The 15,502-nt window shown below is 43.9% G+C and overlaps 1 protein-coding gene across 2 annotated transcripts; it reads left to right on the top strand.

Annotated features, from left to right (window-relative positions):
- The first annotated feature begins 7,167 nt into the window (after nucleotides 1-7,167).
- Nucleotides 7,168-15,076, top strand: ptgdsa (prostaglandin D2 synthase a). Of its 2 annotated transcripts, none has more exons than XM_064942079.1 (7): nucleotides 7,168-7,368; nucleotides 12,807-12,949; nucleotides 13,106-13,182; nucleotides 13,414-13,524; nucleotides 14,336-14,449; nucleotides 14,562-14,588; nucleotides 14,699-15,076. In XM_064942079.1, the coding sequence occupies exons 1-6, from the start codon at nucleotides 7,273-7,275 to the stop codon at nucleotides 14,585-14,587; spliced, it is 567 nt and encodes a 188-aa protein (XP_064798151.1). In that variant the 5' UTR covers nucleotides 7,168-7,272; the 3' UTR covers nucleotide 14,588; nucleotides 14,699-15,076. The 2 variants fall into 2 exon arrangements, with proteins under 2 accessions (XP_064798151.1, XP_064798152.1); XM_064942080.1 differs by having other exon boundaries at nucleotides 7,169-7,368; nucleotides 14,336-14,437.
- The last annotated feature ends 426 nt before the right edge of the window (nucleotides 15,077-15,502 follow it).

Below are 15,502 nucleotides of genomic sequence, written 5' to 3'. Positions count from 1 at the left end.
GTCTGCATGGAGCAGCCGGAGCCGCCAGTCAGCAAGGAGCAGCCAGAGCCGCCAGTCAGCATGGAGCAGCCAGAGGTGCCAGTCAGCATAGAGCAGCCAGAGCCGTCAGTCTGCCAGGATCCGCCAGTCAGCCAGACTCTTCCAGATCTGCCAGTCAACCAGACTCTTCCAGATCCGCCAGTCAACCAGACTCTTCCAGATCCGCCAGTCAGCCAGACTCTTCCAGATCCGCCAGAAAGCCAGACTCTTCCAGATCTGCCAGTCAGCCAGACTCTTCCAGATCTGCCAGTCAGCCAGACTCTTCCAGATCTGCCAGTCAGCCAGACTCTTCCAGATCCGCCAGACAGCCAGACTCTTCCAGATCTGCCAGACAGCCAGACTCCTCCAGATCTGCCAGACAGCCAGACTCTTCCAGATCTGCCAGACAGCCAGGCTCTTCCAGATCTGCCAGTCAGCCAGACTCTTCCAGATCCGCCAGTCAGCCAGACTCTTCCAGATCCGCCAGTCAGCCAGACTCTTCCAGATCCGCCAGTCAGCCAGGATCTACCGGAACCGTTAGTCAGCCAGACTCTTCCAGATCCGCCAGTCTACCAGACTCTTCCAGATCCACCAGTCAGCTAGACTCTTCCAGATCTGCCAGTCAGCCAGGATCTACCAGAGCCTTCCTCCTCTCCTGTGCTGCCGGAGTCTCCCACCTGTCCGACACTGCTGCCGGACTCTCCCGCCTGTCCGGGCGCTGCTGCCGGACTCTCCCGCCTGTCCGGCGCTGCTGCCGGAGTCTCCCGCCTGTCCGGCGCTGCTGCCGGAGTCTCCCGCCTGTCCGGCGCTGCTGCCGGAGTCTCCCGCCTGTCCGGCGCTGCTGCCGGAGTCTGAAGAGCCCCTCTGTCCCGAGCTGCCCCTCTGTCCCGAGCTGCCCCTCTGTCCCGTGTTATTAAGTAGGGTTGCCGTGGCTAGGAGGTCACGGAAGCAGACAAGGTGGGGGAAGACTTCGGTGAAGTGGGGGCCACGTCCAGCACCAGAGCCGCCACCGCGGACAGATGCCCACCCAGATCCTCCCCGATAGGTTCAGGTTTTGGGTCCGGAGTCCGCACCTTGGGGGGGGGGTACTGTCACACCCTGACCATAGTTTACTTTGTATGTTTCTATGTTTTGGTTGGTCAGGGTGTGATCTGAGTGGGCATTCTATGTTGAATGTCTTGTTTGTCTATTTCTATGTCTGGCCTGATATGGTTCTCAATCAGAGGCAGGTGTTAGTCATTGTCTCTGATTGGGAACCATATTTAGGTAGCCTGGGTTTCACTGTGTGTTTGTGGGTGATTGTTCCTGTCTCTGTGTTTTGCACCAGATAGGACTGTTTTAGATTTTCGCACGTTTGTTGTTTTGTTAGTTTATTTCATGTACAGTTTCTTTATTAAAGTAAAATGAATAACAACCACGCTGCATTTTGGTCCGCTCCTCCTTCTACAGATGAAAGCCGTTACAAGATGAGACAAAAATGTAGCTTTTTGGCCATCAAAGAAAATGCTATGTCTGTTGCAAACCCAACAAATCTCATCACCCTGAGAATACCATGTTTTTCATCGGCAGGGACTATGAAACTGATCAGAATTGAAGGAATGATGGATGGCGATAAATACAGGGAAATACTTGAGGGAAACCTGTTTCAGTCTTCCAGAGATTTGAGACTGGGACGGGGGTTTACCTTCCAGCAGGACAATGACCCTAAGCATACTGCTAAAGCAACACTTGAGTGGTTTAAGAGGAAACATTTAAATGTCCTGGAATGGCCTAGTCAAAAACCCAGACCTCAATCCAATCGAGAATCTGTGGTATGACTTAAAGATTGCAGTACACCAGCGGAACCCATCCAACTTGAAGGAGCTGGAGTAGTTTTGCAAAAATCCCAGTGGCTAGATGTGCCAATCTTATAGAGACATACTCCAAGAGTTTTGCAGATGTAATTGTTGCAAAAGGTGGCTCTACAAAGTATTGACTTTGGGGGGGTGAATAGTTATGCACCCTCAAGTTTAATTTTTTTGTCTTATTTCTTGCTTCAAAGTGGTAGGCGCATGTTGTGTAAATCAAATTATACAAACCCCAGACAAATACATTTTAATTCCAGGTTGTAAGGCAGCAAAACAGGAAAAATGCCAAGGGGGTGAATACATTCGCAAGCCACTGTATGACGCATGTGACAAATAACATTTGATCAGGTTATTTGTCTTCTGTTTTTCTGTTCTGTTGTGGCATTTAGGAACAACATTAAGCAATGGTAGAGAAGGTGGTGTGGCAGAGAAGCAGTGGTGAAAAAACTACCCAATTGTCACACTTAAGTAAAAGTAAAGACACCTCAATAGGAAGTTACTCAAGTAAAAGTGAAAGTCACCCAGTAAAAATACTACTGGAGTAAAAGTCTAAAAGTATTTGGTTTTAAATATACTTAAGTATAAAAAGTACATTTAATTGCTAAAATATACTTAAGTATCTGTCACGTCCTGACCTTAGAGAGCTTTTTATGTATTTTTTTTTGGTTTGGTCAGGGTGTGATTTGGGTGGGCATTCTATGTTCTTTTTTCTATGTTTTTGTATTTCTTTGTTTTGGCCGGGTATGGTTCTCAATCAGGGACAGCTGTCTATCGTTGTTTCTGATTGGGAACCATACTTAGGTAGCTTTTTCCCACATGTGTTTTGTGGGTAGTTGTTTTCTGTCTCGTGTTCTTCTCCAGACAGGACTGTTTCGGTTTCGTTTATTCACTTTGTTATTTTTGTTAGTGTTCAGTTCAATAAAAGTCATGAACACTTACCACGCTGCGCTTTGGTCTGATTCCTCCTCATCCGACGACGACACCCGTTACAGAACTACCCACCACAAACGGACCAAGCAGCGTGGTATGGAGGAGCAGAGGGTTCAGGACTCCTGGACATGGGAGGAGATATTGGACGGAAAGGGACCCTGGCGAAAGGCTGGGGAATATCGCCACCCGAAAACGGATCTGGAGGCAGCTAAAGCTGAGAGGCGGCGATATGAGGCGAGTCAGTGATGCAGGCACGAGAGGCAGCCCCAAAAACAATTGGGGGTGGCACACGGGGAGATTGGCGGAGTCGGGCTATAGACCTGAGCCAACTCCCTGTGCTTACCGGACGCAGCGTGGTACTGGTTAGGCACCGTGTTATGTGATAAACCGCACAGTGTCTCCAGTGTGTGCTCATAGCCCGGTGCGCTATATGCCAGTCCTCCGCAAGTGCCATGCGAGAGTGGGCATCCAGCCAGGGCGGATTGTGGGAGCTCAGCACGCTTGGTCTCCGGTGCGCCTTTTCGGCCCAGGGTATCCTGTGCCGGCTTTGCGCACTGTGTCTCCGGTGCGCTGGGACTGTTCAGTTCGTCCTCTGCCTGCTCTCCGCCCGTGCAGGGCTAAAGGGGTCATTGAGCCAAGTGGAGAGGTGCGAGTGGTAAGCACCAGATCCCCAGTGCTCCCCCACAGCCCGGTTCGACCTGTGCCTGCACTCTGGAGGGGCCGGGCTAAAGTGGTCATTCAGCCTGGAGGAGTGGTGCAAAACCTGCGCACCAGAGCTCCAGTGTTCCCCCACAGCCAGGTTCATCCGGTGCCTCCTCTACGCACCAGGCCTCCTGTAGGTCTCCCTAGCCTGGTAGCCCAATGAGGGTCCCCAGTCCGGGGCCCGCCATGAGGGTCCCCATTCCGGGGTCGGCGGCGAGGGTCCCCTCTCTAGGGGCACCACCTAAGTGGGCCAAGCCAGAGGTGGAGCGGGGTCTACATCCCGCACCAGAGCCGCCACCGCGGAGAAATGCCCACCCAGACCCTCCCCTATAGGTTCAGGTTTTGCGGCCGGAGTCTGCACCTTTTGGGGGAGTACTGTCACGCCCTGACCTTAGAGAGCTTTTTATTTAGGTGTGATTTGGGTGGGCATTCTATGTTCTTTTTTCATGTTTTTGTATTTCTTTGAGAACCATACCCAGCCAAAACAATCAGGGACAGCTGTCTATCGTTGTCTCTGATTGGGAACCATATTTAGATAGCTTTTACCCACATGTGTTTTGTGGGTAGTTGTTTTCTGTTTAGTGTTCTTCAACAGACAGGACTGTTTTGTTTATTCACTGTTATTTTTGTTTAGGTGTTCAGTTCAATAAAAGTCATGAACACTTACCACGCTGCGCTTTGTTCCGATTCCTCCTCATCCGATGACGACACCTGTTACAGTATCAAAAGTAAAAGTATGAGTAATTTCAAATTCCTTATATTAAGCAAAGCGGACAGCACCATGTTGTTCTTTTTAAAATGTACGGATAGCCAGGGGCGCACTCCAATACTCAGACATTATTTACAAAAGATGCTTTTGTGTTTAGTGAGTCCCCCAGAGCATAGGCAGTAGGGATGACCACGTGTTCTCTTGATAAGTGCGTGAATTTAACAATTTTCCTGTTCTGCTAAGCATTCAAAATGTAAGTACTTTGGGTTGTCAGGGAAACTGTATGGAGTAAAAAGTACAATATTTTCATTATGAATGTAGTGAAGTAAAAGTAAAAGTTGTCAAACATATAAATAGTAAAGTAAATATACCCCCAAAAAACGACTTACAGTGGCAAGAAAAAGTATGTGAACCCTTTGGAATTACCTGGATTTCTGCATAAATTTGTCATAAAATTTGATCTGATCTTCATCTTAGTCACAACAATAAACAAAAACAGTGTGCTTAAACTAATAACACACACATTATTGTATTTTTCTTGTCTATATTGAATACATAATTTAAACATTCACAGTGTAGGTTGGAAAAAGTATGTGAACCCCTAGGCTAATCGCTTCTCCAAAAGCGTATTGGAGTCAGGAGTCAGCTAACCTTGAGTCAAATCAATGAGACGAGATTGGAGATGTTGGTTAGAGCTGCCCTGCCCTATTTAAAAAAAACTCACACAATTTGAGTTTGCTAGTCACAAGACGCATTGCCTGATGTGAGCCATGCCTCGAACAAAAGAGATCTCAGAAGACCTATGATTAAGAATGGTTGACTTGCATAAAGCTGGAATGGGTTATAAAAGTATCTCTAAAAGCCTTGACGTTCATCAGTCCACAGTCAGACAAGTTGTCTATAAATAGAGAAAGTTCAGCACTGTTGCTACTCTCCCTAGGAGTGGCCGTTCTGCAAAGATGACTGCAAGAGCAGAATGCTCAATGAGGTTAAGATGAATCCTAAAGTGTCAGCTAAAGACTTACAGAAATCTCTGGAACGTGCTAACATCTCTGTTGAAGATTCTGTGATATGTAAAACACCAAACAATAATGGTGGTCATGGGAGGACACCACAGAAGAAGAAAAAACATTTTTTTTTTAAAGTTCGCAAAAGATCCCTGAAGTTCGCAAAAGATCCCAACTCATCCCAACTGTAAAGTACGGTGGAGGGAGCATCATGCTCAGGGGCTGCATTGCTGCCTCAGGGCCTGGACAGCTTACTGTCATCGACAGAAAAAATGAATTCCCAAGTTTATCATGACATTTTGCAGGAGAATGTAAGGCTATCTGTCCTCCAGTTGAAGCTCAACAGAAGTTGGGTGATGCAACAAGACAACGACCTAAAACACAGAAGTAAATTAACAACAGAATGGCTTCAACAGAAGAAAATACACCTTCTGGAGTGGCCCAGTCAGAGTCCTGACCTCAACCCGATTGAGATGCATGGCCTCGGGAGCAGTTCACACCAGACATCCCAACAATATTGCTGAACTGAAACACTTTTGTAAAGAGGAATGGTCCAAAATCCCTCCTGACCGTTGTGCAGGTTTGATCCGCAACTACAGAAAACGTTTGGTTGAGTTAATGCTGCCAAAGGAGGGTCAACCAGATATTAAATCCAAAGGTTCACATACTTTTCCACCCTACACTGTAAATGTTTACACAGTCTGTTCAATATCGACATGAAAACGTATAATTGTTTGTGTGTTATTAGTTTAAGCAGACTGTGTCTATTGTTGTGACTTAGATGAAGATTGGGTCAAATTTGATGACAAATTAATGCAGTAATCCAGGTAATTCCAAAGGGTTCACATATTTTTCTTGCCACTGCAAGTAGTACTGTCTGGCTGTAAAGCATCCATTCCAAAACATTGGCAAGGGAAAATCAATACAAATAATTTGAAGGCCCAGTGCAGTCAAAAAAGTGATTGTCCTGTGTGTTATATACTGTATATATCTACATTATGAGTTGGAATAATACAGTGAAATTGTGAAAATCCTGATAATGTCCTGATAGTGTAAGAGCTGTTTGAAAAGGCCGCCTGAAATTTCTGCCTGTTTTGGTGAGATGGAGTTTCGGCCTGCCTGGTGACATTACCAGGTGGTAAATTAGTTAATAGACCAATAAAAAAGCGAGTTCCAAACCTCTCTGCCGATTGCAGCTAGTTTTTTTTCATTTCCACTCAGACCAACCCTAGACAGTCCTAGCTAAATTCTTGCTTGAGAAATTGCTCTTTGCTAAGAAGCTATTTTTGTTTCTTTGTGACCATTTTATTTTAAAACAATCACAGTAAGATACTTAATTGTTACCCAGAAATGATTTGTATTGAAATAAAAAAAATAAAAAAACGTCTGCTTTGGACTTAAAACTGTTGTCTTTTTTGTTTTTCTTTAATATTGTAAAATTACATTTAGCTCTTCTGAGAGTGTTTCCCAATGTATGACTCAATGTATGAGTCAAAAACAAAGACTTCTTAAAAGGACAAACAGTGAATTGAATAATTGTTTAAAAAAGCACAAATGCCCCTTGTCTGAATACTTTAACTGATGTATTTGAAGGGTGGTATTTGAAGCACTCCTCTGTCCTGTCAGGAATTCAGGAATTCAATGTCCTTCAGGAATGCTCAACAAGGATTCAGGAGCCAACTTGTCTATCATTCCGCGTTCACATGCTGGTCGGAACTAGGAAACTCATAAATGTCCAACTTGCTAACGGTTGAACGTTACATGTTTATAACTACAACCGGTTAGCAAGTCTGAAATGTCTGAGTTTTCTAGTTCCGACTGGCACGTGAACACGGCATCATTCCCTCTCTGCCTGCTGCAGCTGAGCACTGTCTTCAGCTTCTGATCAATGATTGGCTGGGCAAATAATGGGCGGACTTGAGAAAAAAATTGGCATTGCCACTGTAGTCCAGCTCCAGTCCAGCTTTTCACTCTTTTACAGTTCAGTTTGGTTGCAGAACAGGGTACTTGTCTTTCTCTCCTCCTCTCTCTCTTTCATTCTCTTCCTCTGCAACCAACCATGAGGATCACCTTTGTGACAATGGCCACGGCGATGGTGTGTTTGATGGGTGTCCATGGAGACGTGCAGCCTCAGAGAGACTTCGACCTGCAGAGGGTGAGAACAGACTCAAATCAAATCAAAGTTTATTTCTTGCATACACAGAGCGCAATGTTAAAGCAGGTGCAGCGAAACACGTTCTATCTCCAGCAGTGCAGTAAATGTCTAACAGTATAATACTAATACGCAAATAATCATCAACAACAAAAAGAAACAAGAAATATCCGAAGGAGCAATATCAGAAGGAGCCAGAGTCATGTCAGAGTCCGTGCTGCTTCCTTCTTTCAACTGCTTGCTTTAATTACCCAGGATGCATCAGTGAAGGGCCTGCTCTGCTTCCACAAGACATTTCACATCACACTAGCTGGGTAATCTAATCTTTGTGGGAAATGATTAAGCTCATTTTTAGAGGGCAATGGCATACTGTTGTATTGGTTTTTCATTGGGTGACGCATAACTTTAAAGGGCAACTGCACTTCCTGATTTGGCATTGTTTTAGATTTGGTTAATTAAGAAATGCTAGAGGTCATGACTGAATTCAAACGTTATTTGCTTTCAGGGTGTGGTTTGATGTGGTGTCTCGTGTGTGTTCGCAGGTGGGAAGAGTTTTCCAAATTATTAAGCCAATTAGCTTCAGCCGGCTGGTATGCGAGTGTGGCAAAATTGGTTTGACTTTGGATAGCCTATATACATATAAGGGGGCTTGTTATGGGCCGTCAATAAATTACAAAATATAAATGTGTCAATATTTTCATGATGGACAGCTTTGAGCTTTCTCATTAAATGCTTTCAAAATGTGTATATTCATTTCTACAAGGTTGAGGTTTTAAGCCATTGAAATTTGGAGCTATTGGGTTATTTACATATTGTTCCACAGGCAATACAATCGGGTTGTGTGCAGCTGCACTCCGAATTGATGATTACTTGTGTGCTGCCAGCTGTGGGCTTGTGGGCAGGATTGAAACAAACCCAACCTTCATTTATGTTGTGATTCAATCCCGACCACAAAACTGTTTTGGACAACAGTGAATTTATGACCAAAATTATCCTATTTACACGTTATACTCAATTCTGACAGTGGAATAAATGTTTGACTCATGTCAATGCCACATAGGCAGTTTCCTAAATGAGAAGTTGTTTTTTAGGGGCAGTTTCTCTTCAACCTCGACCTCTAGTCCGTGAGTCTATTATTTAAATAAGTCATAGACATGTTTCCCGTCCCCACATGTTCAGTACTCATTGGCTGTCTGATAGGGAACGGAACGTTGTATCCGTGTGGTCAGGACGGGACCGCATTAGGACAGAGGCAGAAGCTGAACCCAAAGCAAACAGTGTTAGGGTCAAAGGTCAGGCAGACGGCAGGGTTGCAAAACAGATATAACGACTAGCAATGCACGCTAAGTTCCCTCGGCCCATGGCCCATGGACAGACACAGATACAGAACTAACTTCCTTATTAGATAATTATCTACAGTACCAGTCAAAAGTTTAGACTCACCTACTCATTGAAGGGGTTTTCTTTATTTTTACTATTTTCTACACTGTAGAATAATAGTGAAGACGTCAAAACTAAAATATCAACACATATGGAATAATGTAGTAACCAAAAAAGTGTTAAACAAATCAAATTAGGTTTTATATCTGAGATTCTTCAAAGTAGCCGCCCTTTTCCTTGATGACAGGTTTGCACACTCTTGGCATTCCCTCAACCAGCTTCATGAGGTAGTCACCTGGAATGCATTTCAGTTAACAGGTGTGCCTTGTTAAAAGTTGTGTTGTGACAAGGTAGGGGTGGTATACAGAAGATAGCCCTATTTGGTAAAAGACCAAGTCCATATTATGTCAACAAAAGCTCAAATAAACAAAGTGAAACAACAGTCCATCATTACTTTAAAACATGAAGGTCAGTCAATCCAGAAAATGTCAAGAACTTTGAAAGTTTCTTCAAGTGCAGTCGCAAAAATCATTATGCACTATGATGAAACTGGCTCTCATGAGGACCGCTACAGGAAAGGAATACCCAGGGATACCTCTGCTGCAGAGGATAAGTTGATTAGAGTTACCAGCCTCAGAAATTGCAGACCAAATAAATGCTTCACAGAGTTCAAGTAACAGACACATTTCAACATCAACTGTTCAGAGGAGACTGCGTGAATCAGGCCTTCATTGATGAATTGCTGCAAAGAAGCCACTATTAAAGGACACCAATAAGAAGAAGAGTCTTGCTTGGGCCAAGAAACACGAGCAATGGACATTAGACCAGTAGAGATCTGTCCGATGGTCTTGTGAGACGCAGAGTAGGTAAAATTGCTGCTGGCCTATATACAGTGCCTTGCGAAAGTATTCGGCCCCCTTGAACTTTGCGACCTTTTGCCACATTTCAGGCTTCAAACATAAAGATATAAAACTGTATTTTTTTGTGAAGAATCAACAACAAGTGGGACACAATCATGAAGTGGAACGACATTTATTGGATATTTCAAACTTTTTGAACAAATCAAAAACTGAAAAAGTGGGCGTGCAAAATTATTTAGTCCCTTTACTTTCAGTGCAGCAAACTCTCTCCAGAAGTTCAGTGAGGATCTCTGAATGATCCAATGTTGCACTAAATGACTAATGATGATAAATACAATACACCTGTGTGTAATCAAGTCTCCGTATAAATGCACCTGCACTGTGATAGTCTCAGAGGTTCGTTAAAAGCACAGAGAGCATCATGAAGAACAAGGAACACACCAGGCAGGTCTGAGATACTGTTGTGAAGAAGTTTAAAGCCGGATTTGGATACAAAAAGATTTCCCAAGCTTTAAGCATCCCAATGAGCACTGTGCAAGCGATAATATTGAAATGGAAGGAGTATCAGACCACTGCAAATCTACCAAGACCTGGCCATCCCTCTAAACTTTCAGCTCATACAAGGAGAAGACTGATCAGAGATGCAGCCAAGAGGCCCATGATCACTCTGGATGAACTGCAGAGATCTACAGCTGAGGTGGGAGACTCTGTCCATAGGACAACAATCAGTCGTATATTGCACAAATCTGGCCTTTATGGAAGAGTGGCAAGAAGAAAGCCATTTCTTAAAGATATCCATAAAAAGTGTTGTTTAAAGTTTGCCACAAGCCACCTGGGAGACACACCAAATATGTGGAAGAAGGTGCTCTGGTCAGATGAAACCAAAATTGAACTTTTTGGCAACAATGCAAAACGTTATGTTTGGCGTAAAAGCAACACAGCGCATCACCCTGAACACACCATACCCACTGTCAAACATGGTGGTGGCAGCATCATGGTTTGGGCCTGCTTTTCTTCAGCAGGGACAGGGAAGATGGTTAAAATTGATGGGAAGATGGATGGAGCCAAATACAGGACCATTCTGGAAGAAAACCTGATGGAGTCTGCAAAAGACCTGAGACTGGGACGGAGATTTGTCTTCCAACAAGACAATGATCCAAAACATAAAGCAAAATCTACAATGGAATGGTTCAAAAATAAACATATGTACCAGGTGTTAGAATGGCCAAGTCAAAGTCCAGACCTGAATCCAATCGAGAATCTGTGGAAAGAACTGAAAACTGCTGTTCACAAATGCTCTCCATCCAACCTCACTGAGCTCGAGCTGTTTTGCAAGGAGGAATGGGAAAAAAAATTCAGTCTCTCGATGTGCAAAACTGATAGAGACATACCCCAAGCGACTTACAGCTGTAATCGCAGCAAAAGGTGGCACTACAAAGTATTAACTTAAGGGGGCTGAATAATTTTGCACGCCCAATTTTCAGTTTTTAATTTGTTAAAAAAGTTTGAAATATCCAATAAATGTCGTTCCACTTCATGATTGTGTCCCACTTGTTGTTGATTCTTCACAAAAAAATACAGTTTTATATCTTTATGTTTGAAGCCTGAAATGTGGCAAAAGGTCGCAAAGTTCAAGGGGGCCGAATACTTTCGCAAGGCACTGTACATAGACATGGTCACTTTAAGAATGTTTACATACTGCCTCCCGGGTGGCGCAGTGGTCTGTGCCACCAGAGACTCTGGGTTTGAGCCCAGGCTCGGTCGCAGCCGGCCGTGACCGGGAGGTCCATGGGGCGAAGCACAATTGGCCTAGCGCCGTCTACCTTTGTCTCTCCCGAGCCCGACCGGGAGTTGTAGCGATGAGACAAGATAGTAACTATACTACAAAAACGGGGTAAAAAAAAAAAAAAATGTTTATATAATGTTTTACCCATTTCATATTTATATTTATATACTGCATTTATATACAAGTACTGTATTTATATACAAGTACATCCTATTCAACTATTCTATCCACGTATTCTTCAGACAGGTTTGACTCCCTTTGTGTTTGCTACTATCTCTATGTTATGTTCATTTTGCACTAAATATATTTATATACTGTATTTATATACAAGTATATACAAGTACTGTATTTATATACAAGTACATCCTATTCAACTTTTCTATCCACATATTCTTCAGACAGGTTTGACTCCCTTTGTGTTTGCTACTATCTCTATGTTATGTTCAGGTTGTGTTTCGGAGGACGCATGGCTTTCGACCTTTGTCTCTCCCGAGCCCGTACGGGAGTTGTAGCAATGAGACAAGGTAGTAACTATACTACGAAAACGGGGTAAAAACAAACAAAAAAATGTTTACATAATGTTTTACCCATTTCATATGTATATACTGTACTGTATATACTTACACTTAGTGCAAACTGAACATAACATAGAGATAGTAGGCTGCACAAAGGGAGTCAAACCTGTCTGAAGAATACGTGGATAGAATAGTTGAATAGGATATACTTGTATATAAATACAGTACTTGTATATACTTGTATATAAATACAGTATATAAATATGAAATGGGTAAAACATTATGTAAACATTATTTTTTTGATTTTACCCCGTTTTCGTAGAGCAACTCCAGTGGGTTTGACTCCCTCTGTGTGTTTTTTAAATCTATTGAACCTGTATTTAGGCAGGGAAGTCCGGTTGAGACCCATGTCTCTTTTGTAAAGGAGCAGCAAACAGTACAAACAGTACTGTCTGCGTGTTGGCCTGGTGTATGACTCCCCAGGCTAGGTCTTGGATACAGCCACTCTGCTAGGTTGACTTGTGGGTTTGACTCTGTCTATGTGTTCAGTTTGCAGGGAAGTGGTACCGTGTGGGCCTGGCGTATGACTTCCCAGGTTTAGGTAGGGCTCTGGTACAGCCACTCTGCTAGGTTTACTTGTGGGTTTGACTCTGTCTATGTGTTCAGTTTGCAGGGAAGTGGTACCGTGTGGGCCTGGCGTATGACTCCCCAGGTTTAGGTAGGGCTCTGGTACAGCCACTCTGCTAGTTTTACTTGTGGGTTTGACTCTGTCTATGTGTTCAGTTTGCAGGGAAGTGGTACCGTGTGGGCCTGGCGTATGACTTCCCAGGTTTAGGTAGGGCTCTGGTACAGCCACTCTGCTAGGTTTACTTGTGGGTTTGACTCTGTCTATGTGTTCAGTTTGCAGGGAAGTGGTACCGTGTGGGCCTGGCGTATGACTCCCCAGGGTTTACTGCCCCATACAGAGACAAGCTGAGAGTGTCCATGGGCATCCTGAATCCACAGACCAACGGCGACGTCAACCTCACCATGTGGACCCAGAGGTGGGCAGGAACACATCATTAAATACAACACTAGAATGGACATTGGCATTCTGGCAAAATAACCACAGGACTGACATCCTGGCCAGGGCATTGAAAATGTACTAAAAATGGGCATGCACATTCATATCGTATGTTCTTTTTTTTGCTTGTGTGAAGATCAACAGGTTGCCGCAGTAAGCTTTACACGTATGAGAAGACAGCGATACCTGGCGCCTTCACCTATTTCAGCACCCGTGAGTCCTCTGCCTGCCAGCACTAATGCTATGCAGCTCAATAACAAACCAGTAATTATATCCCCGCCCCTCCCCCGACCATCCGCTCCAGACAAAATCGGCCCATGGCTGAATGTAGTTGGGGACCCCTGCTGTACAGAGTCGCTGATCTTTGCGTCGGCATTGTAGTCTTCTTTTCTTTTTCTTTTTTGTTGTTGAAAATAATGAGAAAATATATTTGCGTTTTTCCAGGCCATAACAAAGTAAAGGACATCACAGTAGTGGAGACCAACTATAATGAATATGCACTGGTCCTGAAGCACAAGAAGATGGACCGAGAGTACACACAGGTGGCCCTCTATGGTAAGTCTGCTCTTCGTGGTAGAGGTGTGACTGACCAGGTTTAAACCAGGGTCTCTCATGCTCCAAAATACCATTTATTTTCTACTTGCCCAGAGTCAGATGAACTCTTTTGTATGTCTCTTTGTGAAGTTTGAAGATGGTTTAAGTTAGCTTATTGTTAGCTATCGCAAAGACTAGAGGGCAAGGTTCACCTAACCATCTCTGTTGCATAGGCTTAGAATGGGGCAATATGCTCATAAATCAGGCACATTCGAAATAGGACGTCTAGCCATGTCCTAAGGAAAATTCCTTCAAAACCGGACACTTTTGACAACAGTGAGTGCTATTACCATCAAGTAGGCTTGGGTTTTGCTAAGGCACGGTGGACCAGGGTGGTGGACGAGCGTAATCCCTTAACTTCAGATAGACGTAATCTCATGACTCCAGATCAGAAGGTCAGGTGTTCAATCCCAGTAGTGGACAATCGTATTTATTACAAAACGTTTCCTATTCCAAACCTTTACCCTTACCTTAAACATTCTGAATGAGTGCCTAAACATATTGTTTTAACCCTATCCAAAACCTTAACCCTTAACCTTGCCCTGATACCTCGAAATTTGGAGCAACTTCAAAATTTGACGTTTGGGGAAACGGAACAATGCTGAGTAAACTCAGTGTCAAAAACACGTGGGAATGTAACGTTTGTAGCAGCTTTGAAACTTGACATTTGGAAAAACATGGATAAATGTCTAATTCTGGAGTGAGCCTGTACATTGTATTTGTTGAAATATTTGCTTGCATCAAACGTTGCCGTTCGTCCGTCTGCCTGCAGGTCGTTCTCAGAAGGTAAAGCCTGAAGTGATTCAGAAATTTAAAGACTTTGCCACATCTCATGGATTTCCCAAGGACGCCATTCTGACCCCACCACCTGCAGGTAGTAGCCTAAGTATGGACACACACACAGACAGAAACAGTCCCTACATTTCACGTCTCTCAGCTGTACGACTGAAAGCAGACAGTGTGTAACACAACGTTGTCGTGCTCTTTGTTGTTTGCAGAGAACTGTCCTCCCTATGGACACTAAGGTGAGTCGCTGGAAATCCTTTCTACAGACAGTCTATGTTGTTGTCGACCGACTACCGGAACAATTGATATTTGAATAAACTGCAGGTTTTGTTTTTGTGCTCTCCTTCAGATCAGAGCAACATCATGATTACTCATGGATTTGCTTCGCCGCACCAGTTTCCCGGCACTTATTAGACATTTGTCTCTCCATCGGAGCACAGCATGAGGATTGGTTTCACCTTTACACCACACGTTTCACTGGGCAACAACAGAACCTCAACACGCTTTACCTCACAAGGGTGAAATAGTATAACCACTAATGACAGATGCACTCTTAGACAGCCCGTCTTATTTTATTACCAACATCCTCTCTGATGTCTGTCTGTCTCTTGTCCCCTCAGTACAACGGACTGTTAAATTCGTTTTCCTTTCTGAATCTGATAAACAAGGGACATCATTGTCTTGTATAACACTGCTATGGCTGAATAAATGCTAGTGTTCCTCTGCCTATGGTGCTACGTGGTGTCTGTGACCTCATTGTCTTTTTCCCTGCCTATTGGATCGCAGCCCTGAGTGCATAAGAGTGTTAGAGCGCTTTAAAGGGAGAGAGAGATAGAATTGGAGAGACAGACAAATCTAAAATAGGTGAGAGACACTGATTGAAAAGGAGATACTGAGAGAGAGAGATAGAATTGGAGAGAATGTGAGATAGAGACGGGATACAGAAGAAACTTGGGCGACATATATTTAGAGCATTGTTCAACACAGAGTAGACCCTGATTTAAAGTTCTGTCATGCTTGGAACATCGATCAATCAGAGCGGGCCAATCAGGATCCAGAACCCAAAAATCAATACTGTTACCCATGTGTGTGTGTGTGTGTGTGTGTGTGTGTGTGTGTGTGTGTGTGTGTGTGTGTGTGTGTGGTAGTGTGT

The sequence above is a fragment of the Oncorhynchus masou genome, chromosome 28 (assembly GCF_036934945.1).
Source record: "Oncorhynchus masou masou isolate Uvic2021 chromosome 28, UVic_Omas_1.1, whole genome shotgun sequence".
In the NCBI taxonomy this organism is placed as follows: Eukaryota; Metazoa; Chordata; class Actinopteri; order Salmoniformes; family Salmonidae; genus Oncorhynchus; species Oncorhynchus masou.
The sequence above is the reverse complement of the archived record's forward strand: the minus strand, read 5'-3'. Positions and strand labels throughout refer to the sequence as shown.